The sequence below is a fragment of the Rhinolophus sinicus genome, chromosome 18 (genome assembly GCF_057876585.1).
Source record: "Rhinolophus sinicus isolate RSI-liver-muscle chromosome 18, RSI-T2T, whole genome shotgun sequence".
NCBI classification, from domain to species: domain Eukaryota; kingdom Metazoa; phylum Chordata; class Mammalia; order Chiroptera; family Rhinolophidae; genus Rhinolophus; species Rhinolophus sinicus.
This window is the reverse complement of record NC_142518.1, coordinates 111,024,391-111,052,160: the sequence shown is the minus strand read 5'-3', so window position 1 is coordinate 111,052,160 and position 27,770 is coordinate 111,024,391. Positions and strand designations below refer to the sequence as shown.

General features: G+C 49.3%; 2 protein-coding genes across 2 annotated transcripts; one reads left to right on the top strand and one right to left on the bottom strand.

Annotated features, from left to right (window-relative positions):
* Window positions 1-213: 213 nt before the first annotated feature.
* TEX28 (testis expressed 28) lies at window positions 214-11,223 on the top strand. Its single transcript, XM_019755100.3, is given in 4 exon segments — window positions 214-225; window positions 3,722-4,434; window positions 9,962-10,097; window positions 10,790-11,223. Coding segments are annotated over 4 exon segments (1,278 nt in total). The 3' UTR covers window positions 11,207-11,223.
* A 386-nt stretch (window positions 11,224-11,609) lies between these two features.
* Window positions 11,610-23,086, bottom strand: LOC109460066 (long-wave-sensitive opsin 1). The gene is made up of 6 exons (XM_019755096.3): window positions 22,975-23,086; window positions 19,399-19,695; window positions 16,583-16,751; window positions 15,782-15,947; window positions 14,072-14,311; window positions 11,610-11,720 (listed from the first exon to the last, which is right to left on the bottom strand). Exons 1-6 carry the CDS (start codon window positions 23,084-23,086, stop codon window positions 11,610-11,612), a joined length of 1,095 nt encoding a protein of 364 aa, XP_019610655.2.
* Between the last annotated feature and the right edge of the window lie 4,684 nt (window positions 23,087-27,770).

The window sequence follows — 27,770 nt, the reverse complement described above, 5'->3', positions numbered from 1 at the left end:
TTTTCCTCCCAAATTTGGAAGGCATTAGTTCATTGTGCTCTAGTTCCCAGTGCTTTGCTGAAAAGTTTGAAGACATTCTGACTTACGATTGTTTGAATGTGACCTATTTTTTTTCTCACTGACAGTTATTCTCTCAGCATATTGAAGATATTATTCAACTCTCTTCTGAATTTCATTGATGCCATTGAGAAGTCAGCTCTCAGTCTAAAAGTCATGGTTTTAAAGGTAATCAACTTTTTAAATCTAGCTGCTTTTAAGATCTTGTGTCTATGCGTAGATCAATTTCTGTTCTTCCTGTTTGGGATTTATTGAGCTTCTTTGATTTGTGTCTTTCATCAGTTCTGGAAAGTTCTTAGTAACTGTGTCTTACAATCTCACCACTGCTTCAGTCTGTCTTCTCCTTGTGAGATGGCAATTTGATTTTTCTTTTAGACTTTTCAACTTTACCTTCCATGCCTTCTGTTTTTCAATTTTTTTTAATTTCCTATTTCTTTGTGTCTGTGTGCTGCATTCTAGATGCTTTCTTTAGCTCCGTTTTCCAGTTTACTAATTCTCTCTCCAGCCATTTCTAACCTAGTAAATCCAAATATTGAACATCTAAAAACTTAAAAATTGTGAAATCTGGCATATGTACATTAATGTCCAGAAAACATCAACATACAGTTTAGGAAATAATAATAAGGTGAACATACATTTAACTACTATTCAGGTAAAGCACCCTGGCCTCCACGTCTCTCCCAATCCCCATCCCCTTCTCCCACCCTAGTGGGAGCCACTATCCTAACTTTTTTTTGTTTTGTTTTGTTTTTTAATTAGTTTCAGGTGCACAAGACAAAGCAAAACTTAGACGTTTATCATTTATATCCCTCACACTGTGTGAACCCCCCTCCCCCCATCCACTATCCCTCTGTACGTTCCCAAAACCTCTCACCTTCCCCTTATCCCCACCCCCCCGCCCCTCTAGCAACCCTCTGTTTTTCCTCCATGTTTCCAAAACTGTCTCTGATTAGTTCATTCACTTATTCTTTTCTTTAGATTCCGCATATAAGTGAGATCATATGGTATTTGTCTTTCTCTTTCTGACTTATTTCACTTAACATAATGTTCTCTAGGTCCATCCATGTTGTTGCAAATGGTAAGATTTCTTTCTTCTTTATGGCTGCGTAATACTCCATTGTATAAATGTACCACAGTTTCTTAATCCAGTCATCTACTGATGGGCATTTCGGTTGTTTCCAGGTCTTGGCTATTGTGTATAGTGCTGCAATAAACATAGGAGTGCATAAAGATTTTTGAATTGGAGTTTTGGATTTCTCCGGATAGATACCTAGGAGTGGGATTGCTGGATCATAAGGTAGTTCCATTTTCAGATTTTTGAGATACCTCCAAACTGTTTTCCATAGTGGCTGCACCAATCTGCATTCCCACCAACAGTGCACCAGCGTTCCCTTTTCTCCGCATCCACGCCAGCACTTGTTGTTTGTTGATTTATTGATGATAGCCATCCTGACTGGGGTGAGGTGGTATCTCATTGTGGGTTTTATTTGCATTTCTCTGATGGTTAGTGAGGTTGAACATTTCTTCATATGTCTGTTTGCCATCTGTGTGTCCTTTTTAGAAAAATGCCTCTTCATGTCCTCTGCCCATTTTTTAATTGGGTTGTTTGTTTTTTTGGAGTTGAGTTGAGTGAGTTTTTTATAAATTTTTGATATTAACCCCTTATCAGATATATCGTTGGCAAATATCTTTTCCCAATCAGTGGGTTCCTTTTTTGTTTTATTGATGGTTTCCTTTGCTGTGAAAAAGCTTTTTAGTTTGATGTAATCCCACATGTTTATTTTTTCTCTTACTTCCCTCGCGCGAGGGGATATATCAGTAAAAATCTTACTCCGGGTAATGTCTGTGAAGTTTCTTCCTATATTTTCTTCTAGGAATTTTATGGTTTCAGATCTTACATTTAAATCTTTAAGCCATTTTGAATTTATTTTTGTATGTGGTGTAAGGAGGTGATCCAGCTTCATCTTTTTGCATGTGTCTGTCCAAGTTTCCCAGCACCATTTATTGAATAGACTGTCTTTACCCCACCGTACATTCTTGCTTCCATTGTCATAGATTAAATGGCCATATAGGCATGGATTTATTTCTGGACTCTCTATTCTGTTCCATTGATCTATGGGTCTGTTTTTATGCCAGTACCATGCTGTTTTGATTACTGTAGCCTTGTAGTATCCTAACTTTTATGCTACCAATGCACATGCTTTTCTTTATAGCTTTGCTGCCTGTGGATGCATCTCTAAACAACATCATTTTGTTTTGCCTGTTTTTGAACTTGATGTGAATGGAGCCCTATATAGTGTGGGTTCTTCTGTGTTTGGCTTCTTTTGTTCAACATTATGCTTGTTCATTCATGCTTCCAAGGCTCTTGTTCATTTTCATTGCTGTATAGTAGTATACTGTTGCCTGTATTACTGTTCGCTTACACATTCTACTATCAATGGGCAGGTGGATTGTTCCTAGCAGTTAGCTATTGAGAACATTAGTGTAGCTGTCTCCCAAGGACATACCTAGAAATGCAATTGCTGGGCCATTCGGTTTGCATGCCTTCAGCTTTACAATATTTCCAAATGCTTTCCCAAAGTGCTTGTACCAGTTGCTCTCCCATCAGGAGTATTTGAGAGTTTCTGTTGCTCCACATCTCAGTCAATATTTATTATTGTTAGTCTACGTTTTACCAATCTGCTAGATGCATAGTGGTATCACATTGTATTTCTTAAAACTGAGGCATGATTTGCATATAATACACAGAACCAAGCTATCTATTACAATACAATCACTCCTGACTTGTTATTGGGAGAGTGTTTTCAGATAAAAAATGATCGTGAACGCACTTATGGTTCAAAAGTAGAAAGAGAGCAGAGGCTCTACCTGTTCCTACCCCACCGATATCTCCTAGCTCATCACCGTCCACTCTGCCCTGGTCCACTGTGTTCTAGCTATGTTGCTATGGCAATCTTTATTTTAGAGATAAGAAAACTGACCCTCTGAGCAGTTTATTAACTTTCCCAAGGTCCCGGAGTGGTAGTAGAGTCAGGATTTGGACGGGGCTCTGTCTTGAAGGTGCTCTTTCTGTTATCCTTTGCCATGTGAAAGACTCGTTTGTTTGCATCACAATAGAATTTTCTACCCTGGACTATCAGCTCTATGTGAGCAAAGAATGTGTTTGGCTTCTGTACCATGTGACAGGCACTCAGTAAATAGATGTAGAAGGAATGATTGGATGAAGGAACGAGCCTGTTAGGATGCAAAGCTCTCTGCCTACCTCTTCTATCTGCCTAGCAGTAGCAATACAACAAGGCACATGGCCTAATGGGAATGAGTTTATGCCATACTTTACAAGAACAGTTTTTTTTATAGAATGAGGTGCACAGTTGGTAATTCTTAAAAGAGAAGAAGCCAAAGAACAGAAGGGGTAGGTGTGGAGGGGGGGATTCTAGCTGGCTGGGGGTTGTGATGAGGTACACCTATAGAGCAAGGAGTGGATGCTAAAACGGAGGGGAGGGGGCCCAGATGAACTCAACTTTTTCAGTCTGTGTTGGGTCCACCTTGAATGCATAAATCTTGTATATGTGAGTATCTGTGCATACATGTAAGTATTTTTATAGAGTGAAGCAATAATGTGTTCAAGTCTCCTACTCATTTTGTGATTTGTTTCCCAATGCAGGGTGAATATACTAAGAGCCCACGTGCAACCCTCCCCTCCAACGTGCCCTTGTGCAGGTCCCTGCATTCCAGCAAGGATGGCCCCAGTGGCCACTCCAGCCTCTCGGATAGGGAGCTGGTTCGGAACTTACAGGATAACATCCAGCATCGCATCCTCTACCTCTCAGAGCAACTGAGAGTAGAGAAGGCCAATCGGGATGAGAACACTGTGGCCTACATCAAGTTGGTATCCAACGCGGACCGGCACCAGGCCCCCCACATCCGGCAAGCCTTTGAGAAGGTGAACCAGCGTGCCTCTGCCACCATCGCCCAGATTGAAAGAAAGCTCCACCAGTGTCACCAGCAGCTGCGGGAGCTGGAGGAGGGCTGCCGGCCCAAGGAACGCAGCCCAGACAACTGCCAGCAGCCCAGTGAGAAGGCCCCACTTTCAGAGCCCCACAAACCAGGTGGGGAACACTGCTTGTCCACTAACCTGTCTGACATCGTGAGACACTTCCCTCCGGGGAGTGACTTTCCAGCCTTGCAGCAGAGGAAGTCCTCAGAGACAAAGCGTGTGGCCCAGCAGCGAAACCTGCCGTTGCAGAAGGTGAAGGAAGAGCTGAAAGAAGTAGAGAAGTTACACGCCAGCCTCCAGATGTCCTATCAGAGTCTAAAGGAGAGGTATCTGACAGACCTGCAGGTGTTGGTGGAGTCCCTTCAGGAGGAGAAATGCAAGTGAGATGGAACCCCTTCTGCCACCTTGGCTCTGGGGACAGCCCCCAGGGCCATCCAGAGGAGGGTGATGGGGAGCCGAGGAGAGGGGAAGCAGCTCAGTGTTCCTCTAGACCACTGGGCCCCGCAGTGGAGAGGGCTCATCCCATGTCCCAGGTTGCATACCAGCCTGGCCCTCTGCTGGCAAACAAGGCTCCAGCTCAGGGTCCAGCTCAGGGTCCTGCAGCTGCTGCTCTGAGTGTGGTGGTGGGAGACAGCCAAGGTGGCGGTGAGCCCAGCAGACAGCCATCATCAATTAGGGAGGTGTCCTGCCATCTTGTCTGCTGGGATGGTGTGGAAGGACTGGAGTCACCTCGCCAGCCACAATCCCTTCACTGGTGCTCATGGCTGAGCTGGGGCCCAAGGTCCCGTGTGGGACATTTATTCTGCAAATGACTTCCTTCTGGGGAATGCTTTCTTCCCACTGTGCAGTGGGTCAATTTTATTTTCATCTAAGATAAGACTAGCCCCCACCCAAAGGCAAAGTCAGTCTCTCGAAGGACCCTCTCCATTCCTATTTGGTCACTTCTCAGGGTCCCACCAGCCACCAAGGGTGCCACGCACCCTCCCGTGATCCCTGAAGTCTTTTGACTTCATTAACTCTAATCCGTTCCCTCTAATATACTGAGAAAGGGGTTTTTATTGTGTCCATTTCTGTATTTCTCACGCCTAAAGCTGTGCCTGCCATTCAGCAGATACTCAACAAATGTTAAATAAGTGAACTAAAAGGGGGTGGGTGGGTGGGATTCACTTAGATGAGCCCAGATTCACAGCATTTTCATGGAAGTAAGAACTCTGCAGTTCCTTCAGTACCTGTGTGCATGTGGGGAAGAAGCGTGGGGAACAATCCTTTTCTGTTTTCACTGGGAAATCCTTCCCGCACTTACACTGCTTGACAAATCCATAAAGGGCAGTTCAAGAATATTATGGGGCAACCCACTGTCCAGTAAGATAACCAATCAGAATTACAACTTTCTTTTGGAGGTGATTTTCATTGGACACGGCAACCCAATCTAAAATCTTGTGACTCTTAAAGCCCCCTTTGTCGACATAACATTTCCAAGGTTGGATTTGTATAAAAGTAAGACCAGAGCTCAGAGGCGGTTATACACATCCCGACACATTTCTATACTGCCCAGGCCAACCGGACTGTTGTGCTCAGGTGAGCTCTTAACCCCTTAGCAAGTCAGAAGCTGCCAAGTGTGCAGAGGAGCAGGGCAACCTACTTCCCCCCAGACTCTGTGAATCTACAAGTTAGTACTTCTGAGCTAGACACCCCACCACCACCACCATTGGACTGTGAAATAAACTTTGTGTTCCGCCACTGAGATTTTTCTGGTGGTTGGCTACAGCAGTTAGGTGACCCTGATGAATATACATGAGAAGCAAAAAAACCCAAAAAAACAGATCTGTAGGACTCAGATTTACCAAGAGCAATGGAGAAGGGGCTGAAGACGATGTTAGGTGATAACAGTGACAGCAGGGAGCATATAGCGTTGTTCACCTATAGTGTTCAGATGCCCACTTTACAGATGGGGAAACAGAATCTCAGAGAGGCGCAAGCAGGCCACACGGCTAGCAAGTGCAGACCTGACAGTATGTCAGCCTGGCCTGGCCTGGCTGTGTGGCTTCCTAAGCTAGGTGAGGGGGACACAGGAATTCGTTGCATGTTTAAATATATATACATTCTTCAAATACTTTTAAAATCCTTTATGTGAGCTAGATGCAGACATGGAAAGGTCATGTTACATATGTGTTCAAGTCAGTGAAGTGTTACCTGGTCTCCACTCCTGTGTGGTCACCACTCAGGCCCCTGTGATTGTCATGTCTTCTCTGGTGTGTCATGAACTGAACTTTCAAACTGAAAAATCCTATGACACTTCTCACAGGTAAATCTGTTTGTGTTCAAGATGGCTTTCTTTTTTATTTGTTAATTGAGATGAAATTCACAAAACTAAAATTATCTGTCTTGAAGTGCATAATGCAGTGACATTTAGTGCATTCACAATACTGTGAAGCCATCACTTCTATCTGGTTCCAGAACATTTTCATCACTCCAGAAGGAGGCCCCATCACTCCTGCCTCCCCCAGTCCCTGGTAACCACCAATCTGCTTTCTGTTTCTATGGATTTGTCTATTCTGACATTTCGTATAAATGGAATCGTACAGGATGTAGTCCTTTGTGTCTGGCTTCTTTCACCCAGTGTAGTTATTTTGAGATTCCTCCAAGTTGTGTGTTGGAGTAGTTCACTCCTTCTTGCTCAGCAGTATTCCATTGTGTGGATGCACTACAGTTTGCTTATCCATTCCTCTGCTGCCAGTTGGGGCTGTTATGAGTAAAGCTGCTATGAACATTCTGGTAGAAGTATTTTTGGGAACATATATTTTCATATGTGGAATTGCTGGACTGTAAGGTAGATATATGAGTATGTTGAACTTTTCAAGAAACTGCCAAACTGTTTTCCAATATGGTTACACCATTTTACATTCCCACCAGGAGTGTATGAGCATTCCAGTTGCTCCACACATTTACCAACATTTGGTATGGTCAGTCTTTGAAATTTCAGCCTCTTAACTACAACCACAACTTGGTGGGCCCTAAACTCCAAATTGTGTCACCCTAGCCCAGTTTTCTAAACCTCAACACTATTGACATTTTGGACCAGGCGATTCTGTGTTGTGGGAGCTGTCTTGCGCATTGTAGGATGTCGAGAAGTGTCTCTGGTCTCTACCCACTAGATGCCAGAGACACCCTGGAGGAGTTTCCTAAGCTCTCATAACAAATTACCCCAAACGTGGTGGCTTCATACAACAGAAATGTATTCTCTCACAGTTTTGGAGGTCTGACGTCTGAAATCATCTTTACTTGGCTGAAGTCAGGGTGTCAGCAGGCCAAGTTCCCTCTGGAGGTGTGAGGGGAGGATCCACTGCTGGCCTCTTCCAGATTCTGGTGGCTGCCTGGCTCCTTGTGGCAGTATCACGGTAGTCATTAAGGCCAGCATCTTCATGTCTGTCTCTGCTGTGTCTTCACACAGCCTTCTTCTCCGTGTGTAAAAGCTCCTTCTGTCCTTCTCTTACAAGGATATGTGTGATCGCAGTTAGGGCCTGCACGTGCTCAGGAGGAGATCCACTGTCCCCTGCTGCTTGAGTACCCCGCCCCACATCTGTTTCTCCATCTCAGACATCTCCAAGTTGTGGACCATTAGGTTCTAGATCAATTTGCCAAAAGCCAATCCTTAGGTGGAGTCAAGAATATACTGTATTGCAGCACCAATATAGTTTAGGACAATTTGTGTTATGGACGTTGGCCTTCACAGCTTTGGAAGACTTAGGAGGCATTTTGATTGGTCATCATTTTGTCTTCGTAAGAACATTTTCCGGAGTGCTCCATTTGCCTCTGCAACCTTAAGAGCTGGACAGAGAGGGATCCTTGACTAAAAGAGGGACAGGGAGGACAGCCAGGACGGTGCTGCCAGAGGGCGAGGCATCTGGAGGCAGAGAAGGGGGGACTGAGAGAATATCCTTATGAATTAATATCTTCTTACTCAATAATCTGTTCAAGAATACGTTTGAGGATATATTCATACATTCTTATAAATGTAATAATGAAGAATCTATTTGTTGACTTCATATTCGTGAAGAACGTATTCATGAAAATATAGTTGAACATAGTTAATATCTTGAATGTTGTGGCTAGGTCCTTCATGTTCATGGAAAGACAGTCGTGGGGAATCTACTTTTGGGGTGGACATCCTGCCATCTCCCCCTCACTGTGGGCAGTAGGGGCAGAGCAGATACTCATGGAATGTTCCTTGAAACGCTGTTGTGAATTGGCTCTTGACGAAGTGGCTTTCAACATATGAGTGTTCAGCTGCCCGGGGACATCTCCATATGGGCAACAGTCAAGTCCTTGAAACAGGGCCACATGACCTCCTCACTTCACCTTCCCTGTCGGTGCAGCAGCACCATTGGTTATGCTCTTGTGCACGTCAGAGCCATGGTCATCAGCCTGCTCCTTCGTGGCTCTGTTCTCCATAGTGCCCCAGGCAGTGTGTCTGCAGTGCTCTGCGGTCCCTTTCCTCTTCTCCGGTGTCACTGGCCCTGGCTCGGGTCAAGCCTTTCCTGGCTCTTCCCTAAATGACAGTGCTAGATGCCACCCGACATCTATCCTTCCGGCCTGTCCTTCTTGGTGCCAAAATGAGTAACCTCAAAGTTTTCTTTAACTTAGGAAACATTCTAAACCCAGGGAAAATGTAGAGAGTAACAGGATCAACACTATATACCCATTAGCTTTCTCAAATCTTAACATTTACCATTTTGCTTCAAATGTTATTTATTTTTTAAATGTATTATTATTTTTTGAAATTGGGGAATGTTGGGGAACAATGTGTTTTTCCAGGACCCATCAGCTCCGTGTCAAGTCATTGTTTTCAATCTAGTTGTGGAGGGCGCAGCTCGCTGGCCCATGTGGGAATCGAACCGGTGACCTTGGTGTTATGAACACTGCGCTCTAACCGCTGAGCAAACTGGCCATCCCCAAATATATTTTTAAAGTAAAACTTTACAAAATTCACTTCTGCCCACCTGGCTATCCTCATTGGGCACTTACCTTTTCCATGCACGTTTTTATACTTTTACTACTTACGTGCGTAGCCACAAACCACAGGTAGTGATGTTTTGTTTGTGTTTTTTAACAGTTCTACTGAGATATAATTTACATGCCATAAAATGCACTGTTTTAACTGTACATTTCAATGATCTTTAGTAAATTCACTGAGTTGTGCAACCATTACTCCGACACTATATTTGTTTTTTGTTTTAATAATAGCTTTATTGAGATATAATTCACATGCCATAAAATTCATCCATTTAAAGTGTACAATTCAGTGCTTTTTAGTATGTTTGCAAAGTTGTGCAACCATCACTACTGCCTCATTGCAGACCATAGCATCGTCATCACTCCAAAAAGAAACCCGTCCCCATAGGCAGTTGCTCCCCACCTTCCCCCTCCCCCGCCCCCAGCAACCACTATTATGTTACTGTCTCTCTGGATTGGTCTATTCTGGACATTTCATATAAATGGAATCATACACTATGTGGTCTCTTGTAACTGCTCCATCTCTATAACCCACAGATTTTGATGGAATAACTACTGCGTGCCAAACACTGGTGCTGGGAATATGTAAGGAATTTAATAGCATATGAGAGTAATTTAGATTTTGATTTGTACAAATCTTCTGGTCTATCTCTATTTTGGTAAAGCTTTTACAAAAGAGGAATGATATATACCGGTAGGAGATACCTGACTATCAGTGTGGGTGTGGCTGAGGTGCAGACGGGAGGAGGAGGAGGCAGGGTTTGACTAGAGCTTAGGACAAGAGGAGGAAGGCAGAACCCTGAACCCAGGTCTAGTTTTGACGTAGGACAGTCTCCACCAGCATGAGCTCCGGGCGGGGTACTCAGGAGTATTACTTTCTCTTTTGCTCCCAAGACCAGTGTTGCTGGGAGAACTGGTGAATGTCTACCTGCAGGGGCACCTGAATGAGATTTATCATCTCAAACAGCAGCTGGCCTGCACTGAAGAGAAAATGGTCTATCTGTCCTATGAGAGAGCCAAGGAAATGTGGGTGAGTACCTCACGCAGGAGCTTTTGGAGAAGTGGCCAGTGAGAAGGATGCAGGGATGAGAGTCACAAAGGATGAGCTAATCTGTTCTGATACCCTCCAAACCAAGGAAAGAGATGATCCACAGCTGTGCCCCTGCCGAGGGCTCAGTGGCAACTCACACATGTGTTTTACAGCCAGCAGTGCCCCAGCTTTATGTTCATGCCGCGCTTCCCCCCATCCAGTTTAGCTGATCTGGGAAACTGGGGCACTGTGGTTCTCATACTTGAAGGTGCGTCAGAGCCACCTGCAGGGGGTGCTGACGAGTCCCCAGGAGCTGCTGCTGGTGGGGGGAGCACCCGCTGGGAGCCCCTGCTTTTGACCCTGGGGTAGCAAGAAGTGGGTGAAGGACTTCCCTGTCCTGTGACAGAAAGCCTCCCTCTCTCCCACATCCTCGGACCTTACTCGTGTCCTTGGCCAGTGTTCTCATGGCCGGGTTGTGTCTCAGGCCGCACTGGGTCAGGGCCATGTCAGGGGAGACCTTCACTGTTACAGGGAAACACAGGCCCTCCCAGGATATATGTGCTCTGGGTTCTCCACCTCCCTCCTAAATCTTCAGCTCACCAACACTTGCTGCGCACGCCTTAGGAACTCAGGGAAGTGACCTCGCTTCCCTTCTGATCTCTGGCAAGGGCATGTGTTTTTGTCACCCGCAGGATGTCATGGAGACTTTCAAGAGTCGTATATCCAAGCTCGAAACTCTACAGCCAGCGACCCAACTGGAAATGACAGAGAGCCTCCGTAGCCGTCCCCAGTTCCTGTTCCGATTCGGGAACCTGCTCCTTACACTGGCCACCATCCTCCTCGTCTTCATCGCCACTGTGTGCACTGGCCCCTTGCTGCTGGTGAATTCGCACCTGCGCATGTGCACCATTCTCATGCTGATCGGTCTTGGGGTCCTGGCCTGGCAGAAGTGGCATGCCACCCTTGCCCTGCACTGGCAGGCCTGGGTCCCCTCCAGGTGAAGACTGTATTCCAAGGCCTCCAATCCACTATCAGACGGACCTAAAGGGCCTGGGTTTGCTAGGTCCTCCCCCTTCCAGGTGTCAGGGCGCCCAGCCAGTCCTCCCTAGACAGCTACTTCTCAGCTCTCCCTTTTGGATTTCATCAGCCCCAGCCCCAGGAGAGGTGTGCGGACACCCACCTGCCTCACACTTCCCTTTCTCACAATTCATCCATGCCATCTGCAGACACGAGGTTTGGAAACGATTAAAGTCTCTGAAGTGCAGTGCCACTCTCCTTTCTAAACCCCTCACACCCTCTTGCGACTCAGTGACTGAATACTCCGAGGCTCAGGTGCCCCCAAACTTCAGTGGCAGCCTCTGTGACTTGTTTTTGGCAAGAGAAACTACATTTATTTCACAGGGATGGAGAAGAAGGGACGGTGAGGGTGGTAGCCAAAGCCCCGGTGGGTGGGTTGGGGGTTACGTTTTCCGGTAGGAGGCAGATCTTTTTGTTGTTGGGGCCAGGAGCTACTCATGCCGGTGACACCGAAGAGACACATGAGGCCTCCGTTTTGGAGGTGCTGGAGAGTTCAGAGCTATCATCCACTCTCTTCCCAAAAAGCTGCAAGATGCAGTTTCGAAACTGGCAGGACAGAAAGTGTTATTCAGCAAAGCAGGAAGGGCCAGTGTTCCATGCTTATGTAATGCTTGGGGCATTCGGAGGAAGGTGTTCATTAAGTGTCACCTGGATGACTTAACACCTTCTCTTTGACTATTCCAAACCCCACAGAGTGAGTGGAGGAAGGCTCAGGTTGTTCCTTGCACATGGGGATAGTCTATTCCTGACTATTTGGTCATCTATGTCATCTAATTCAGCAGCTGGTGGTAACTACTGTGGGTCACATCGTGTCCCTCCAAAATATGCGTCCATGTCCTAATGCCTCAAGACTGTGAATGTGACCTTATTTGGAAATAGTCTTTGCAGATGTGATTAAGATGTACATTACTATGAGGTCATGCTGAAAGGAATTTGGACACAGACAAAAGGCACAGAGGGAAGTAGGCCATGTGAAGGCGAAGGCAGAGATCAGGGTGACTCGTCTACAAACCGAGGAACAGCAAGTACCCACCAGAAGCTAGGACAGAGGCAGAAACAGATTCTCCCCCAGAGCCCTCAGAAGGAACCAACCCTGCTGACACATTGACCTCAGACTTCTGGCCTCCAAAATTGGGAGACAGTATATTTCTGTTGCTTAAAGCCACCCCATCTGCGGTAGTTTGCTATGGCAGCCTAGGGAACTCACACAGTGACTGAAGATGATGCCAGCTAAGGGGCCTATACACAGAGTGACCTGTCTCCAGAATGTCCGGGAAGAGGCATTTTAGTGTAAGGGAACGTGATTGTCATCTTGTTTCTAGTCCATCAATTTGGGGGCCAGGCTAGGACTAGGTAGACAACAGTCTAGCCACCACCTCATCGCTTTAGCCTAGAGAGTCGTCCGGCAGCAGGGGGTCCCTGCTCTTTGCTACTTGGTCCCTAAAGAGATCTGGGCCCTATTCATTTCTCAGATTATATCTCAGATCATCACTGAGCTAACCACAATACTTTGAGAACCAGACCAGATGCATTTCCTATTGTATTCCAGGCCTATTGTTGACTACCTCCAGCTCCTTCCAGCATCAAAACTCTCAAACATAACAAACCTAATTGTTGAAATCGGTAATATAAGAAATGGGCTGAACAGCAGAATCAACTCAGCTGAACAGCTGGCCGATGAGGCTGAGGAATTCATTTGACACATTCACTCAGCATCTACCTGCTGAGCACCCATTCTGCACCAGACTTGTGTCCTGGGGGGGATCAGCAGTGAATAGAAAGAGCCAAGTTTCCTGTAGTCATGGAGTTCCATTCCAGAAAGTTCTCAGAATGCAACAGGAAGTGATAACAATGTGGAAAGAGTGAAAGAAAGCTTCGAATGCCTCGAAAGGTCCAGAAGTGCAGACAGCTGGGGAGAATGGGAAGAGTCAAGCAAAGACAGGACTTGGTAAGCTAGCCTAGGATTCCGCAGACAAAGCCAGACCTAAAATGAGTCTCATGTACAAGACAGGGAACGGGTCAGGGGAAGAACTGCACTCTGGGTATTGAGGTGCCAGCAGTGGAGTCCTGGGGAATTTGTTGTGGTCCTAGTGAATATTTCAGTGTTACCAAAACAAGGCATGCTGAAGGAACTCCAGAGAGTCAGGACCAGGCTGGAGGGGGCGGAGCCATGGGACACCTGTGAAATGGAGGCTCCAAGAAGAGCCAGTGGGAAGGAACGGACTGGTGAAATGGGAGGTTCCTGAGGGGGTGGTATTTCTGACCCACGAACCTTCCTGGCCACCATCCAGTCACATCACAACTGCACCTTAACGAAGTGGATGTGATGGGCTCAAGGAATAATAAGGCAAATTGCACTTGGGAGATGATGAATCTCAATGGTCACCTGTAACCTGCCGAGAAGTCTAGGAGTCACGGGCAGTTTGCCAGCCCATAATGGCTGCCATCTGGCAAGACCTTGGGCGGGACCACCGTGTGTCCCCCTTGAACTAACCCATGAAGTCATGAAAACCACAGGTCAGTGCAGCAAAGAAGGGCCTCTTTGTGTCCCTGTTGGAGTTCGGGGTTGAAGATGGAAAGATGAAGGTTGAGAGGAGTTGCACCTAGAAACGTAAGACGTGCACACCTACGGTAAATGTAGCCGTGTTCAGGCAATCCTCAGGTGTTTGAACTCTAGGTCAACAGAAGGGGAGAGCACGCAGCACGCAGGCGCTGCAGGCAACGCCCACCCTTAGGCGGAGAACATAAAAGGACCCAGAGGGAGCGCTGCCTGGGGCTGGGTCACGTGCTGTGCCTTCTCTGGTCGTTTTCCCGGGGACAGACAGGACTCCAGGTGGGAGCCATCACGGGGCTCTTCTGGGGTCTTTCCAGTTCGCACCACCGAAGGTGTGACTTACCTGCCGGTTCATAAAGACATAGATAATGGGGTTGTAGATAGTGGCACTTTTGGCAAAGTAGGCTGGCAGGGCGGCCACCAGAGGGTGGAAGGCATAGCCAGGGTGGGCAGCAGCAAAGCATGCGAAGAAGGTATAGGGCCCCCAGCAGAAGCAGTATGCCAGGATCATCACGACCACCATGCGCGTCACCTCCTTCTCTGCCTTCTGGGTGGACTCGGATTCTTTCTGCTGCTTTGCCACCTGGGGGAGACAGAGAGTTGTGCCAGGGGACAGTGAGTGGGAGTCTCTCAGCTCTCTGTATCTGAGGGGACTCCGTGTTCCTATTACTTGGGCAGCAAGTCCGGGAGGCAGTGAGAGGTGGGTGGTCCAGGGATGGGGAGTCGTGGGAAGGAGATGGGTCCACCCGTGGGAAGGGGATGGGTCCACCCCGGCCAGCCAGCAGCCAGCTCCCACCTGAGTGAGTGCACGCCTGGCCCAGGGTGGCGTCTCGGGAGCTGTGCAGACTTTGAGGTAGCAGCTGGGCCTGGCTAAGATGGCCCAGAGCCGGGGCCTTCCAAGCTCTTGGCTTAGCTTGGCTCCCGTTAGGAGTTGGAGAAGCAGCTAAGGAGGCTGTTCTTGGCCTCACCTGGTCCGTTATCAGCGTGTCCCCTCCTGTGCTCAGGTCTGAGGGGCTGGGCAGGAAAAGACTCAGAGGCTGGCCACTGCCTGCTGAGGGCAGGAACTGACGGCATGCAGCTGAGTGGACGTGAGGGACACGTTCTGGAGCCTGGGCTCCACAACCCAGAGGTAACATGGCCCAAGCCATGGTTGGACACGTGTGGGAACCAGCTACGTTAGTTCTGATTCCTGACCACTGACAGAGTCGGGGGAGGAAGAAAGGGGCAAATCGCAGGCTGAAGGCAGTGAGGGGAGGGGAGCTTATCTTGAGGCTCCAGCCTCCACTTTAGGGAGAGCTTATTAGCACATGCTGATCGGATTGTGGACACAAGCAGCTTCATATAGGTAAGGCACCACCCCAAAGGGCCTTCAACCACCTGTGCCAAGCAGGATCCCAACAGGAACAGATGGCACATCCAGATCAAGCTAATTGTAGCTTAGTTGATTGATAAAGGGACAGCTTATGATGTTCAGGGGACCACAAGGGGAGTGCAAAGCTCTAAGCACCCCAGGACCCAATTTCAACCTCCTGTCTCTCTCTGATTTCCTACAAGGGCCCCCAGTGGTAGCTCAGCATGCGGGGGTGAGATGCAGGGGGCACTGGCTGTGTACGGGATCAGCTGCCCAGGGAGGAGGGTGGGGAGAGTGCGCCTGGGGGGCCGCTGGCACCTATGAATCCACTCCTTAGCCTGCCCACCGGCCCATGAAGGAACAAGGGCCCTCTGCTGGCAGCCTTTTAAAAATACCCCTTGATTTGAGGGTTTCACTTGCAGATCTGGCTGCCCGGGGAACTGTCCTGGGTCAGGAGTAATGCAGCTCTGCTCCCTTATTGGGCCTCTCCATGGGGAGAGGGCGGGGGCAGTGCCTTCCCATCCTATAGGAACAAGGACAAGGGATTCAGGGCTGTAACTGCAGCCCTAAAGAAACTGCTTGAGTCACGTCTGGCTTTGGGGCAAGAGAGTGGGTTGGGTGATTCTCAGTCCCTACCCAGACCTCCCTGGCCCTCCAGAACCTACCAGCCGGGGGTACGGCCAGGAGGGCATGGAGACTTACTGCTCGGATGGCCAGCCATACTTGCAGGTAGCAGAGCACAATGATGCTGAGTGGGATGATACAGCATGTGATCATGAGGACAATCATGTACGACTGCACCCCAGGGTACGAGCTGCCGCTGAACACGTCTGGGCCGCAGGAAGTCTTCAGGCCATGGGGCCAGTACCTGGAGAGAAGGGCTGGCAGCCTATCCTGGTGCAGGCAGGTCAACCTGGGCCCCACCACCACCCCAGCTCAGGCATGCCGCTGACTTAGGTAGGGTTGTGGCGGTTTTTTTGGTTTTTAATTGAGGTGAAATTCACATGACATGAACTGACCATTTTTAAAGTGAACAATTCAGTGGCACTTAGTACAGTCATCACCACTATCTGGTTCCAGAACATTTTCATCCCCTCAATCATACCCCTCTTTTACAAGAGAAGGGTAAGGCATCCTCTTGCCTTCTAAGAACACGTGTGAATATCCAAATCATTTTTCTGGGGTCAACTAGCTCAGCCCATGGCCTGAGGTTGTCGGTGTTTTCTCCATGTGTTTCCATGAGCAGCTCGCACTTGGGAGAAACAGACATTTCCAGAGGCTTGGAGACCACGGGGCCCATTTCCATGTTGCAGCCAGCCAGATTCACACATTCATAGACCCTGTATGCTCCAAGGGTTCTCAGGGAGAGTCAGGTCCATCCTCACCTTATTCATGGGGCCCCGGAGGCCCAGAGACAGAAAGCAATTTGCAAATGGAATCACAAATCGGACCCTCCCCTCTCCGTCCTAACAAACTACCTTCCTGGCCCCCTGGCCTCCTTACCTGCTCCAACCAAAGATGGGCGGGGCAGTCCACACGGCAGACCAGACCCAGGAGAAGGCGATGCCTGTGATGGCCAGCTTGGTGTCAAATCGCATGTTGCCAAAGGGCTTACAGACCACCAGCCACCTCTCCCAGGAAATGATGGCCAGGGACCAGAGACCCGTGATGCCTGCAGGGGAGAGCCAACAGACGACGGCTTTGAGCCTCCCTCCCACATCACTTCTTCCCTCCAAACTTGCTGACGGTTCTCCACATGAAGAGGCATCTCCCCCGCCAACTACCTGCAAAACGTCATTCTCCAAAGAGTGTTTTCAGGTGCAGGGAGCACTGAGTCTCTTGGTCCATTTCTTTTTCTAACACCTGCTTTCCAGTCCTCCCCCATTTGGCCTCTCCTTGCCCCCTCTCATTCAGCCTCTTCGTCCATCTCGCTTCCCCTCTTTTACTTGGCCACCAGCCTGTCCTCTGATGCCATTGAGGCAACCCCCCAATGGCCATGTACACACCAGCGTGACCACTGCTATGGTCCCAGCCAAGAGCTGTGCCCCTTCTGCATTCCTTAGGCACTTGGAACCCGGTCCCTGATTTCCCACCACCTATCACCATTTGGTAGGCGGGGACAGCGTCTCCCGTCCTGCTTAGTCTCTGGAGGTCTATGTGCAGAATTCCGGGCTCCATGAACTGGGGAGGGAAGAACGACATCTTTGTTTCCACTCACCTCTATTGGCATTTCCTTCCAGTACGGGTGTGACAGCATTAGCAGTGCCTGTGACTCGGTCACTCTACAGAGGTGGCAGACAATTCCCAATATCACTATGTTCGTTACCACTTTGAAATTTCAGTGGCTGTCAGGCCCGATCCAGTTATTTGATATTTTAATGAAGAATGATGTCACTAATACTTCTAAAAACTACTTCTAATACTATTTATTGAATTATAATATAATTAAGTTGAGTATTATAATTTTAATACTAATACTTTAAACAAAGGACTGTTGCTAATTACTGTTTAATACGTCGATAATTATATTTCAATATCGTTGACTTCCTTTGTAATCCTATGGATCTCATTATGCACATTTGCAAACATTCTTCTGAGAAGGGGTCCATAGGCTTCCCCAGAGGACCAACGGGCATCCATGGCACCAAAACTGGGGCAGAAGTGCTGGCTGCTTGGCAGCTGAGCGACCCAAGAATGGACCGCAAGCAGAACCAGAGATAGCCGTGAATGTGGACACAGAGGCCACTCAGGGAGTGGCCATTCAACTGCCACTGAGGTGCATGGAGCAGTGTGTTCATTTAAATCTTCCTTCCTGAGTCCTGCCCCCATATTGCAGATGGGAAAATGGAGGAGGAACAGAGCAGGTAATTTAGTGGAGATCATACCACTAGTAATTCAAATCTGGGGCCAGGTTCCTCCCTCCCCAGACCCCTCTTATCTATCCTAGTGTCTCTTTCTTTTTCTACGTATATTGTCCACCTCCTGAGAATCTGAATTGGAGATCAGTTTAGGTGGCAATGAGACAAGCCCAAGTTAGATGTGGGAGCTAGGGACCCAGGCGTGCCAGGTGGCCCTGCGAAAGTTGAAAAATGGGACAGAAGCTGCAAGCCTTGGCTGGTTTGACAGCCGGGGGCCTGGAGACAGGCTGCACATGCCGAGTGTTATGGCCCTTGGGCTCCCTGTCTTCTTGGGTGTACACTGAGCTATAAACCTACCGCCCTCTGTTCTCTCAGGGGGACATAGTGCAAGGGTTCCTGGAGGGGACCTCAGCCTCATCAGGCCTGCTTGTCCTGCTCTGTTTCGTGGGCCCCTGAGAGAGAAACCTGGCCTCCTGGCAACCACCTCGCCTCACCAGGTACCCAACTGGCGACAGATCCAGTTCCTACTCTAGCCTCCTCGCCACTCCTACCGATATGGCTTTGGCTCCCTCCCTCCCTCCCTCAGCCTCCTTTCCACTTTCCAGCCTCCTCTTGGGTCTACCCCTCCAGTCTCCTCCGCCCCAACTAAAGTTCCCACTCCTGAGTGTGTCATCCCAGACCTGCCCGCCATTGTCTGCTCAGCGGTGGCTCGTTGTTCACCAGTCCTCTGCCCACCCGACCACTGACCGAGCCCAGCTGTCCTCAGCTTCTCAGCACCAGCCTCCTTCTCACGCTGCCGACTCAAGATGCAGCTCCTCCATCGCGCCCCCAGGACAAGGTCCTCTGAGAGGGCAGGTGGCACTGTGTAGTCCCTCTCTGGCTCAGGGCCCCCTGTCCTCAAGATGGGAGCACCTTGGGGCTCGGCCCTGTGTGTGGAATCCTGTATCCTGGTGCCCAGCACAATGCCCACACACGGGTTCTTCTCAGCCAATGTCCATCTGGGTGGAGCCGTGGCCCACAGAGCTGTTAGTGACGGGGCTGTGGAAAGGGGTGTGGGAATTGCTTCTTTCCCTGGGAAAATCCAACACAGGTGAGCTGAAAGGGAACGTGTCCCTAATTTGGGTGGGCGTTCTGTTTGGGGTGCCCAGAGCCCTCCCCTCCTACCTTGTGCTGGGGTCCCCTGGCTCTATATCTGTTTCCTCGTATGCCAGCTGCATGGCCCCAAACGGGCTGTCCCCGAGCAGAGCCCATCTCAGAGCAGGTACTCAGGGTGTGTGGGACTGCAAGTCCACACACCTACATGATGACCCTGGCCCAGCTTCCCCTGTGGGTCTGTCTCCCTTCCAATGTGTACTTTGCATGTGCATTGCAGGCACACCTGGGGTGGGGGTGTCATGTGAGTGTCTCCTTCACGTACAGCAGGCTGGGTCTTCCCCGAGCCCGGGCCCTTGGCTGGCTTACCACACAGGGAGACAGTGTAGCCCTCCACGACACACAGAGGGTGGCCCAGCACAAAGTAGCCATAGATCTGGTTCACAACGCTGATGGAGCTGGCAATGATGGTCTCTACCAGGTCAGCAACTGCCAAGTTCACCAGGATCCAGTTCAGAGGGTGGCGTAGCTTCTTGAACCTCATGGTGGCCACTAACACAAGCCCATTAGTGAACACCGATGCAATGACTACAAAGACCATCCAGGTGCTGGTGAGGTGGTACACCCATCTGGGAGCGATGTGGTAGTTGGGACCTGCAAAAGGGCCTGGGGCCAGGAGGTACAGAGTAGGCAGCAGCATCACTCACCTGTACAGCTACGCCCATCCCACCCCTCCCCGCCCTGTCAGAGCCTCCCCTCAACCCCCCCCAGTCTCCTGCGCACTGCCTTTGCAACTGGTTCTTTGCCTCTAGCTTTGCCCATCTGCAAGCAACCTGTCTCAGGACAGAGGCCATGGCTTGCTGGACACCTGCAGGGACATCCTTGAAGTTAACAAAGGGGAACGCTTCAGCATCTCTGCTGGCTGTCGCTCCCTCCTAGGATTCACCACCCCCAGTATGCTGGGCCAGCCCCATGGAGTGCTGTGGGCAGGTTTCTGCTCCCATGAACCCCCTGCACCCCCTGCACTGCTTCCCATGCACACTCCACGTCTTTCTGTAGCTGGATCTCCGCTCTCGCTCTCCCCTGTTACTGGGTCCTCTTTCCTTCCATACCATAAAGCCTGGTTCAGGTGCCCTTGGCTTCTGGAAGTCTTTCCAGATTCCCCAGCTGAGTCAACTTGGCCCCTTGAGACTACCATGACGCACCTCTATGACGTTCTAGTATGTATTGGAGTTACTCAAAAGGTGCAGAGGCTTAGCGTGAGAACAGCAACTGGAACAGGGAGGTGTTTGGAACACTCCAACTTGCAGGCAAATGCAAGAGGCCAGAGCAGTTTCAAAATGAGGCAGCCTGAGTGTCCTTCCCAGACGGTCCATGGAGTCCAGATTGGACAGGGTGGGGACAAGGGCTGTGCATGGCTGTGAGGGGACAGCAGCACTACGAATGTGGAAGGCCAGAGAGAAGGGACACTGGAGCAGGTGTCCCAATCCGCCCCTCCCTCCTGAAAGCTCTGGGACTCATTTCTGGAAAAATATGAGCATGACAAAGGTATCACAGTGAACACCCAGGCAAAGAACCACAGGGAGGGAGGGAATCAGATGTGGGGGCAGGCAGAGAAACAAGATTTCTTCCAATATACCTTGTTTTTCTAGATTTTAGTTGGAAGCCCTATAAATATTTTATTACACAATTATAAAACAAAATCAAATTTTAAAAAGCAATCCCTGAAAACAAAAAAATGAAACAAAATGGACCCAAATGCATTGCCACTTGGTGGCATAAGCACACAGAGAAGGATGATTCTAAGGGCCTTGAAAAGAGACTAGCTTGAGTAGGTGAACCGAGTGGCATATACCCTACAGATAAAAAGACCTGTACAAATGTTACATTTTTGGAAATCATATTGTTGGCAGTTGTGTTAGTGTCATATTACGAGACCATTGTGAGTGTGTGGCGAATAAAGCAAATGATTAATTAGATGATATTCAAATTCTGATTCTACTCAAAGCCCTCGAGACCACGATTCTTGGTAGGAGAGAAAGGACACACAGAGGTCAAACCCCATTGGCTCCACTGAGGAGCCAAGTCGTTATTTTGAAATGGGAGAGGAACAGAGGAAGAATCAAGCATTTCTCCCACCTTTTCCATACACACTACCCCCGGGGAACCCAATAGTGGATGAGGGCAATTTCTCTTTATCTGTTAGTCCAGCTAACAGATGAGGACAGTCAGAATGCTATTTTTGCAATTCCCAGTGGTTTAATGGGTCCTGACATTGGGCTTCAGCAGCTGCCAACACCCCAGAAAAAGGGACACCCTCCGGATGGCACGGTCTTGCCAAAACACCCCAAAAACCCAGCCGGCCTCCCAGCAGACCTTCCAATCAACTGCTTGAGAACATGGGAAGACGTCAGCAGAGTCTGAGGTGGGTGAGTCCAGGAACAAATGACTCATTTTCTTTGACACAGAAATTGTAAGGAGATCGAGGAGGAACCTCTAAATTCAAAGAGGATGAAAAGACATATCGATCAATGGGAACATGTGGGCCTTATGTGAGCCCGACTCAAGCAAACTGAAAAAAATGTTTAAATGTTGAGTGTTTGATGCTATCTTTTAGGTGTGATAATGGCATTGTGGTTATGTTTTCTAAAAAGACCTTTTCCCTTAGACATGCATACTGAAGATTAAAAGAGGAAGTGGTGTGATGACTTGGATCTGCCACTAGAAATCAGGAGGAAGGGTAAGTAGAGAGGGTTACAGATGAAATAAGACAAGTGGGATCAAATATATGGTGATGGAAGGAGAACTGACTCTGGGTGGTGAACACACAATGGGATTTATAGATGATGTAATACAGAATTGTACACCTGAAATCTATGTAATTTTACTAACAATTGTCACCCCAATAAATTAAAAATAAATAAATAAATAAATAAATAAAAAGTGAAAAGAAAAAAAAAGAAAAGAAGACAAGAGATCCATACCCGGGGCTTCCTTATACTCTTCCCTCTACTCTGGTAGATACTTGAATTTTGTGGGAAAAATTCACAAAAAGGAATCTTGAGCATTAAAGAAGCCCCAGAGGCCCCCAGGGAGAGCATTGTTTCATCTCCTTCATGGCTATTCTGGGGTGCAAACAGGTCAACACGAACTTCAGGGTTCTCAGCCAGTCTGGCCGTGACCCCTGTTGCTGATCACTGCCCGACCTTGAAGAATCCACAGCACATGAGATGTTCTTGAAGGAGCCAATGGTCTTTGGTTTGGAAGAGGCACCTGGGGAGGCGGCCAGGGGCTGGCGATCACTAGTGTCCTCAGCTCTTTGAATGGCTCACATGCAAAGCTTTTGGACTGGGCCACTCCCAGGGCAGAACTCTAGCTGCCTTAACAGTTTTCAGTTTCTGTTGGGCCCGAGCCCTCTCTTGGCATGGGCCAGCTCAAAGCAGAAAGGCGACCCTGGGAGCCGAGCAGGCTTCTTCCACCGGAATCTGCAGCCTAAGACTGTGGGCCCTGGCTCGGAGTTGGGAAGATGACCACTACAGTCTCTTCTGACCCTAAGGTTCTAGAAGTCACTCACCCCCCTCCTCAAGCCTCCTGCTCCTGGTGTTTGCCTCCTTTTGGTTTCAAGACATGTAAAGATGCGTCAGACCCAGCTCCTTCCCCAGCAGTGTGGGGCCACAAGGCAAGAGTAATGAACTTTCCTCAGACAGCGATGCTCAAAGGGTCTGGGAAGCCTCTGTGGTTAGAAAGTGCATATTTGATATGCTGGTGTCCATTTCTATTCAGAAAGGAAAGTCCCATTCATGTCATCATAAAGCTAAGGGAGAAGACCCTCTCGGCTGGTGACAATGTGCAGAAAACAGACTCCCCCATGGCCCCTTGGGCCTGGTGTCCCAGGGGGCCGCTCCAGCCAGCACGACCCAGCCTCTCTGGCACCTGCTATCTCACCTCTGGTGGTGTTGCTGTTGGTGTAGGTGAAGATGCTCCCCTGGGTGCTGTCCTCAAAGCTGGCCTGCGGCTGCCCTCCTGAAAGCCTTTGGGGGTCCCACCGCTGGGCCATGGCTCCAGAAAACCCTGCCTCTGATGCCTGCCAGCCCTGATGCCATCTGGGGGTCACAGTAATTTATACAAGCCTGCGGGATCAGCCTCCTCACCTTAAAAGCTCCCAAACCCTTTACCATCTGATCTCTTAATTGGGCCCTGGACTTAGACCTCCTCGTCCCCCACCCCCGCCTCCTGGCTCCTCAGACAAGCCCAGGAGGGCGGCTCAGAGGGATTTGCTTGGGACCAAACTCAGAGATCCCAGCTTTCTGAGGTGGCGGCGGGAGCTGCTGTGGCCTCTTGCTCCTGTTTATGTGTTCTCTGTTCCCTTCTACTGTCCAGCTCCCACTCTTAGGTCAGGCGGGCCCAAGGGTCAGGATTTTCAGATTGGGGTATGGGTGAGGAAGCAGCCTTTCCCATGTGATTCACCCCAGAGCCCTGGGAGGTGGGAGGCCAGGAGGCTTTGCAAGGCTGACGCCTGGAACTGGAGCTTCCTTGAGTATCAGGCCATCTGGGGGAGGGGGGCACACATAGATGCAAGTGGTGCCGGTGGGGGCTCCTCCCCTAGGAGGGGAGGGGCAGACCTGGGAGGAGGTGAGGAGACTCCACTGTGCATCTTTCTCTTTGCTTCCCCCTCCCCTTGCCCTCCATGAGCTGCAGCTCCTTCGGTCACCAGGGTGCTCATCCAGGCCCTGCCAGCAGCCCTTCTGCGGCACCTGAAGGTACCCACAGACACTCAGACCCCACCCGCTCAAGTCTTCCTCCCCTAAGTTCACGACCTTTCCTTGGACTGCCCCTGACTAAAATCTCCCTCTAGACTTGCCTTCAAAAGAAAACCTCTTTACAGTGTTCTAGACGGGAGGTCTCCACTGTCCCTCTGCGGCCACTGCAGTCTGTCTGCTGCTGGCTCTGCGCTTGGCCTGGGCACTGATTACTTGAGAATTGCCCAATTCTGCAGCCTTACTGTTTCCAACAGAAGACCCCGTCCCCCTCGGGGCTCCCCTGAGGAAGCACATCCTTTCTCATGGCTTCTGCCAGCTCCCCTCTATTCAGTCCTGAAATCCAGCTGTCTTCAGGCACCTCCTTTGGGTTGGCCTTAAGCTCACTAAAGCCAAGACATGGTGTGGGGACAGAGTCCCAGAGAGCAGTTTCCAGGCTCTGGGCCTCAGGTGCTGGCTCGGGTAGTAGATGGCCGTTAGCTGTGGCTAATTGGCCGTCAGTTGTAACCAGTTAGCCAATTAGCCCCTGATATAACTGCCACGGCTGCACTGGTTGGTGAGTCGAGTCAAATCGAGTCGGGAATACAGTCAGTTGGTTGGCAGGCAGAGAAGCGGACAGCAGGTCGCACGTCTTGTGGATCCAGCCTCCAGTGAGACTATAGTGGTATGACTACCTATGCCTCAGTGGGTGTTCTTTTTTGGCCTAGCCACATCCTGCGTTCTTATGTGGGAAGCGAGACCAGAGACCCCGCAGGCTGTCTCGCATGACAAATGGCGCAGGGAGCAGTGTCTCCCGTATGACACATGGGCTCATATCCTCGCTGCCCTGTTCTCAGTGCCAGGACTCTTTAGCACTCCACACTAAAGCTCCCAGTGATATGACCACTCCTGCAGGCAGAGGGGAAGCCTTGGCTGCCAGGCTGAGAGCCAGAGCTGCATGGAGCCCCAGCTGGGCCACCAATAACAAAAATGACTCTTAGCATTGGTCAGTGCCTGCCATGTGCCAGGTGTCAGGCTATAATATAGGCTCTGCAAGGAATTGAAGGAAAGCATCCTGGCCACAATCTTGCCAGGGCACATTGGCAGCCTGGAAAGCTGGGCTCGCAGCTCAAGGACACCTGGAAGACTGTGTTTTCCCTGACTGCAAGAGGAAGTCCAGCCAGCGCTTCTGCTCTTAGGTATCTACCCAAGATGATTGAAAACACCTGTCCACACAAAACCTTGTATAAGAAGCTCATAACAGCACTATTCACAAGAGGTCAAAAGGTAGAAACAGTCGAAAAGTGAATCAGCAGGTGAGTGAATAAACAAAACATGGTCTATCCGTGCTATGGAGTTCAGCCATAACAAGGAATGAAATTCTGACCCATGCTACACGCTGTATGAACCTTGAAAACGTGATTCTGAGTGAAAGAAGTCAGCCCCAAAAGGCCACATAGTGTATGATTCCATTCATATGATATGTCTAGAATAGAAAAATCCATAGAGACAGAAAGGAGATTAGTGGTTGCCGGGGGCTGGAGACGGGGGGCAACGGGGGATGACTGCTAATGGGGACAAGCATTCCTCTGGGGGTGATGGAACTATTCTAAAATTAGATTGTGATGGTGCAGTCGCTGTGGGAAACAATTTGGCAATTCCTCAAAAAAATCAAAAATAGAATTACTATATGATCCAGCAATTTCACTTCTGGGTATATACCCAAAAAAAGTGAAAGCAGAGGCTTGTAGCATGAACATAGCACGTTCAAGTGGCTCACAGTGTAGCTTGATGTAACAAGGTCAGATCCCAGGTCATTGTGACTTCTAATTCCATGCTTTTCCCTCTTCCCGGGTCCCAGGGAGCTCTATTGGCCTGTTTCCACCAGGGTCAAAGAATAAGAGCATCTGAGAATGTGGGAGCTGGAAGTGAGCCTCTTCTGAGATTGCCTGCCCCACCTGGTCCCTTCTGAGCACTGGACACAGGACTCTCTTGCCAGCACCACCATAGACTGGTTGGGTGGCCTTGGATGGGGCAACCTCTCAGTCTCAGACCAGGTTCTCCTTCTGTCTAAAGGGAGATGGTCAGTCCTGCCTGCCCCCCCCCCCATGAGGCTGCCGTGGGCATCCAGGACCACCATGTCATTTGGATGCCCTGTGTGAGCAATGTGACGTGCCATCTCAGTGGGGTCTGGCAGAGGAAGATTGGGCCATCTGAGGGAAACCTCCAGCTGGAGCCCACCACTTGCTCCACCCCCCTTGGTCCAGAATGACATTAATGACTGAGCTCAGTCTTGAGTTTGCTCCAAGACCCTGGGGAAGAGGAGACAGCAGAGACGGGAGGAGGTGGGGATGGCAGTGAGTCCTGGGACATCACCATCTCTGCAGCGCTGGGTGCTAATTGATCATTAGGGCTAACAGAAGATCAAGTCCTGTTTTAGCAGAAAGCAGATTACTGCCCTGGAAAGTCACCCAGCACCGGGGTGTACATGTGTGCTCCCCGAGGCCCAATGAAAGCTCACTTGGGGTCCCTCACTATGGCAAAGGGTGGATGAAAGGGGAGAGGCACTCAAGAAGGGGATGAGGAACAGGGAGGAGGAGGAAATGTAGGTGAAGGGCAGCAGGAGAAATAAGGGAGGTCCTCCACTCTGCCCGGTCTCCCTCCCTCGTCGCCAGCTGGGGCCGGCTGGAAGATAAGAAGATGGCCAACTTGTCTAATCCGACTACTCCTAAGTGACTGGCGGGGGCATGATTAGGAGTCCTGGGGTCTGACTGTCACCTTGACTCAGCTCTGGCTCTGGCCAGCAGCCAGAGGGCTTTGTCATTAACAGCCAGTGGCTGCTACAGCTACAGAGCTAGGAACCACTTGGCCATTTGCCTCTGACTTTTTTTCTTGTGATAAAATATACATGCATAACATCAAATTTACCCTCTGAACCATTTTTAGGTGTACGGTTCAGGGGCATTAAGCACATTCACACTGTTCATCCCAGAACTTTTCATCTTCCCAAACTGAAATCTGTCCCCACTAAACACAATCTCCTCCTCCTGCGCCCCCAGCCTCTGGCACCCACCATTTTACTTTCTCTGAGTTTGACTCCTCCAGAGATCTCATAGAATGGAATCATACGCTATTTGTCCTTTTGTATCTGCTTTTCAAGGATCATTCATTGTCTTTGTATTTGGAATAGATTTACGTACATGGGATTTAAGTTTTACATGGTCAAGTATGACTCCATTTCTCTTTTGGTTTCTGCCCTTCCTTCCTACCTTGTTGGAAAAGTTCTCCCACCCTAAGTTCCTCCGAGATCTGTAAACATGTACCATGTATCTAAAGTCCAAAGACAAGGGTTGGACTGTTTCCCCATTTCTTTGACGGTCCCATCGCATCCCGAATGGCTCAGCTCAGGACCTGACGACAATCAGATTTTCCTCACCCCTCCAGCTGACTGATGTTTCCTCCTCAATATAGTCTCTATATTCTCAGTTCGGTCCCATAATCTCACCTCATCTGCTGCAGGCCTCTTGAAGTGCTGCCATGTCTGCACTCTGTGACCTTGAACAAGTCGGTTACCACCTCTAGAACATGTGTCTTCATCAGAAGATGGGGATAACGTTTACTTGCCGTAAAGCTTGAATGAGGCCATCCTTTTGAAAAGTCCTAGCACAGTATTTGGTACAGAAAATTCCGTCGACCATTCATTACCCAGATATTCATTAAGTACCTCCTGTGGCCAAGGAACTGTTCTAGGCCCCTGTGAACAAACGGGTGGGTATCCCTGCCTTCTTGCAGCTTCCATTCTAGTGGGGGTGGACAACATGAACACCAGACATAATAAAGAAGTTGTGATGAGTAGGATGGAGAATGAGAAAAGGAAAACAGGGTGCGGAGGTTGGGGGTACCAGGCTGGGAGGGAATAGATGCCTATTTTCATAGGGCATCAGGGTGGGCCTCTTTGAGAAAGGGACATGTGAGCAAAGACTCAAAGGAGGGAGGGAAGGAGCC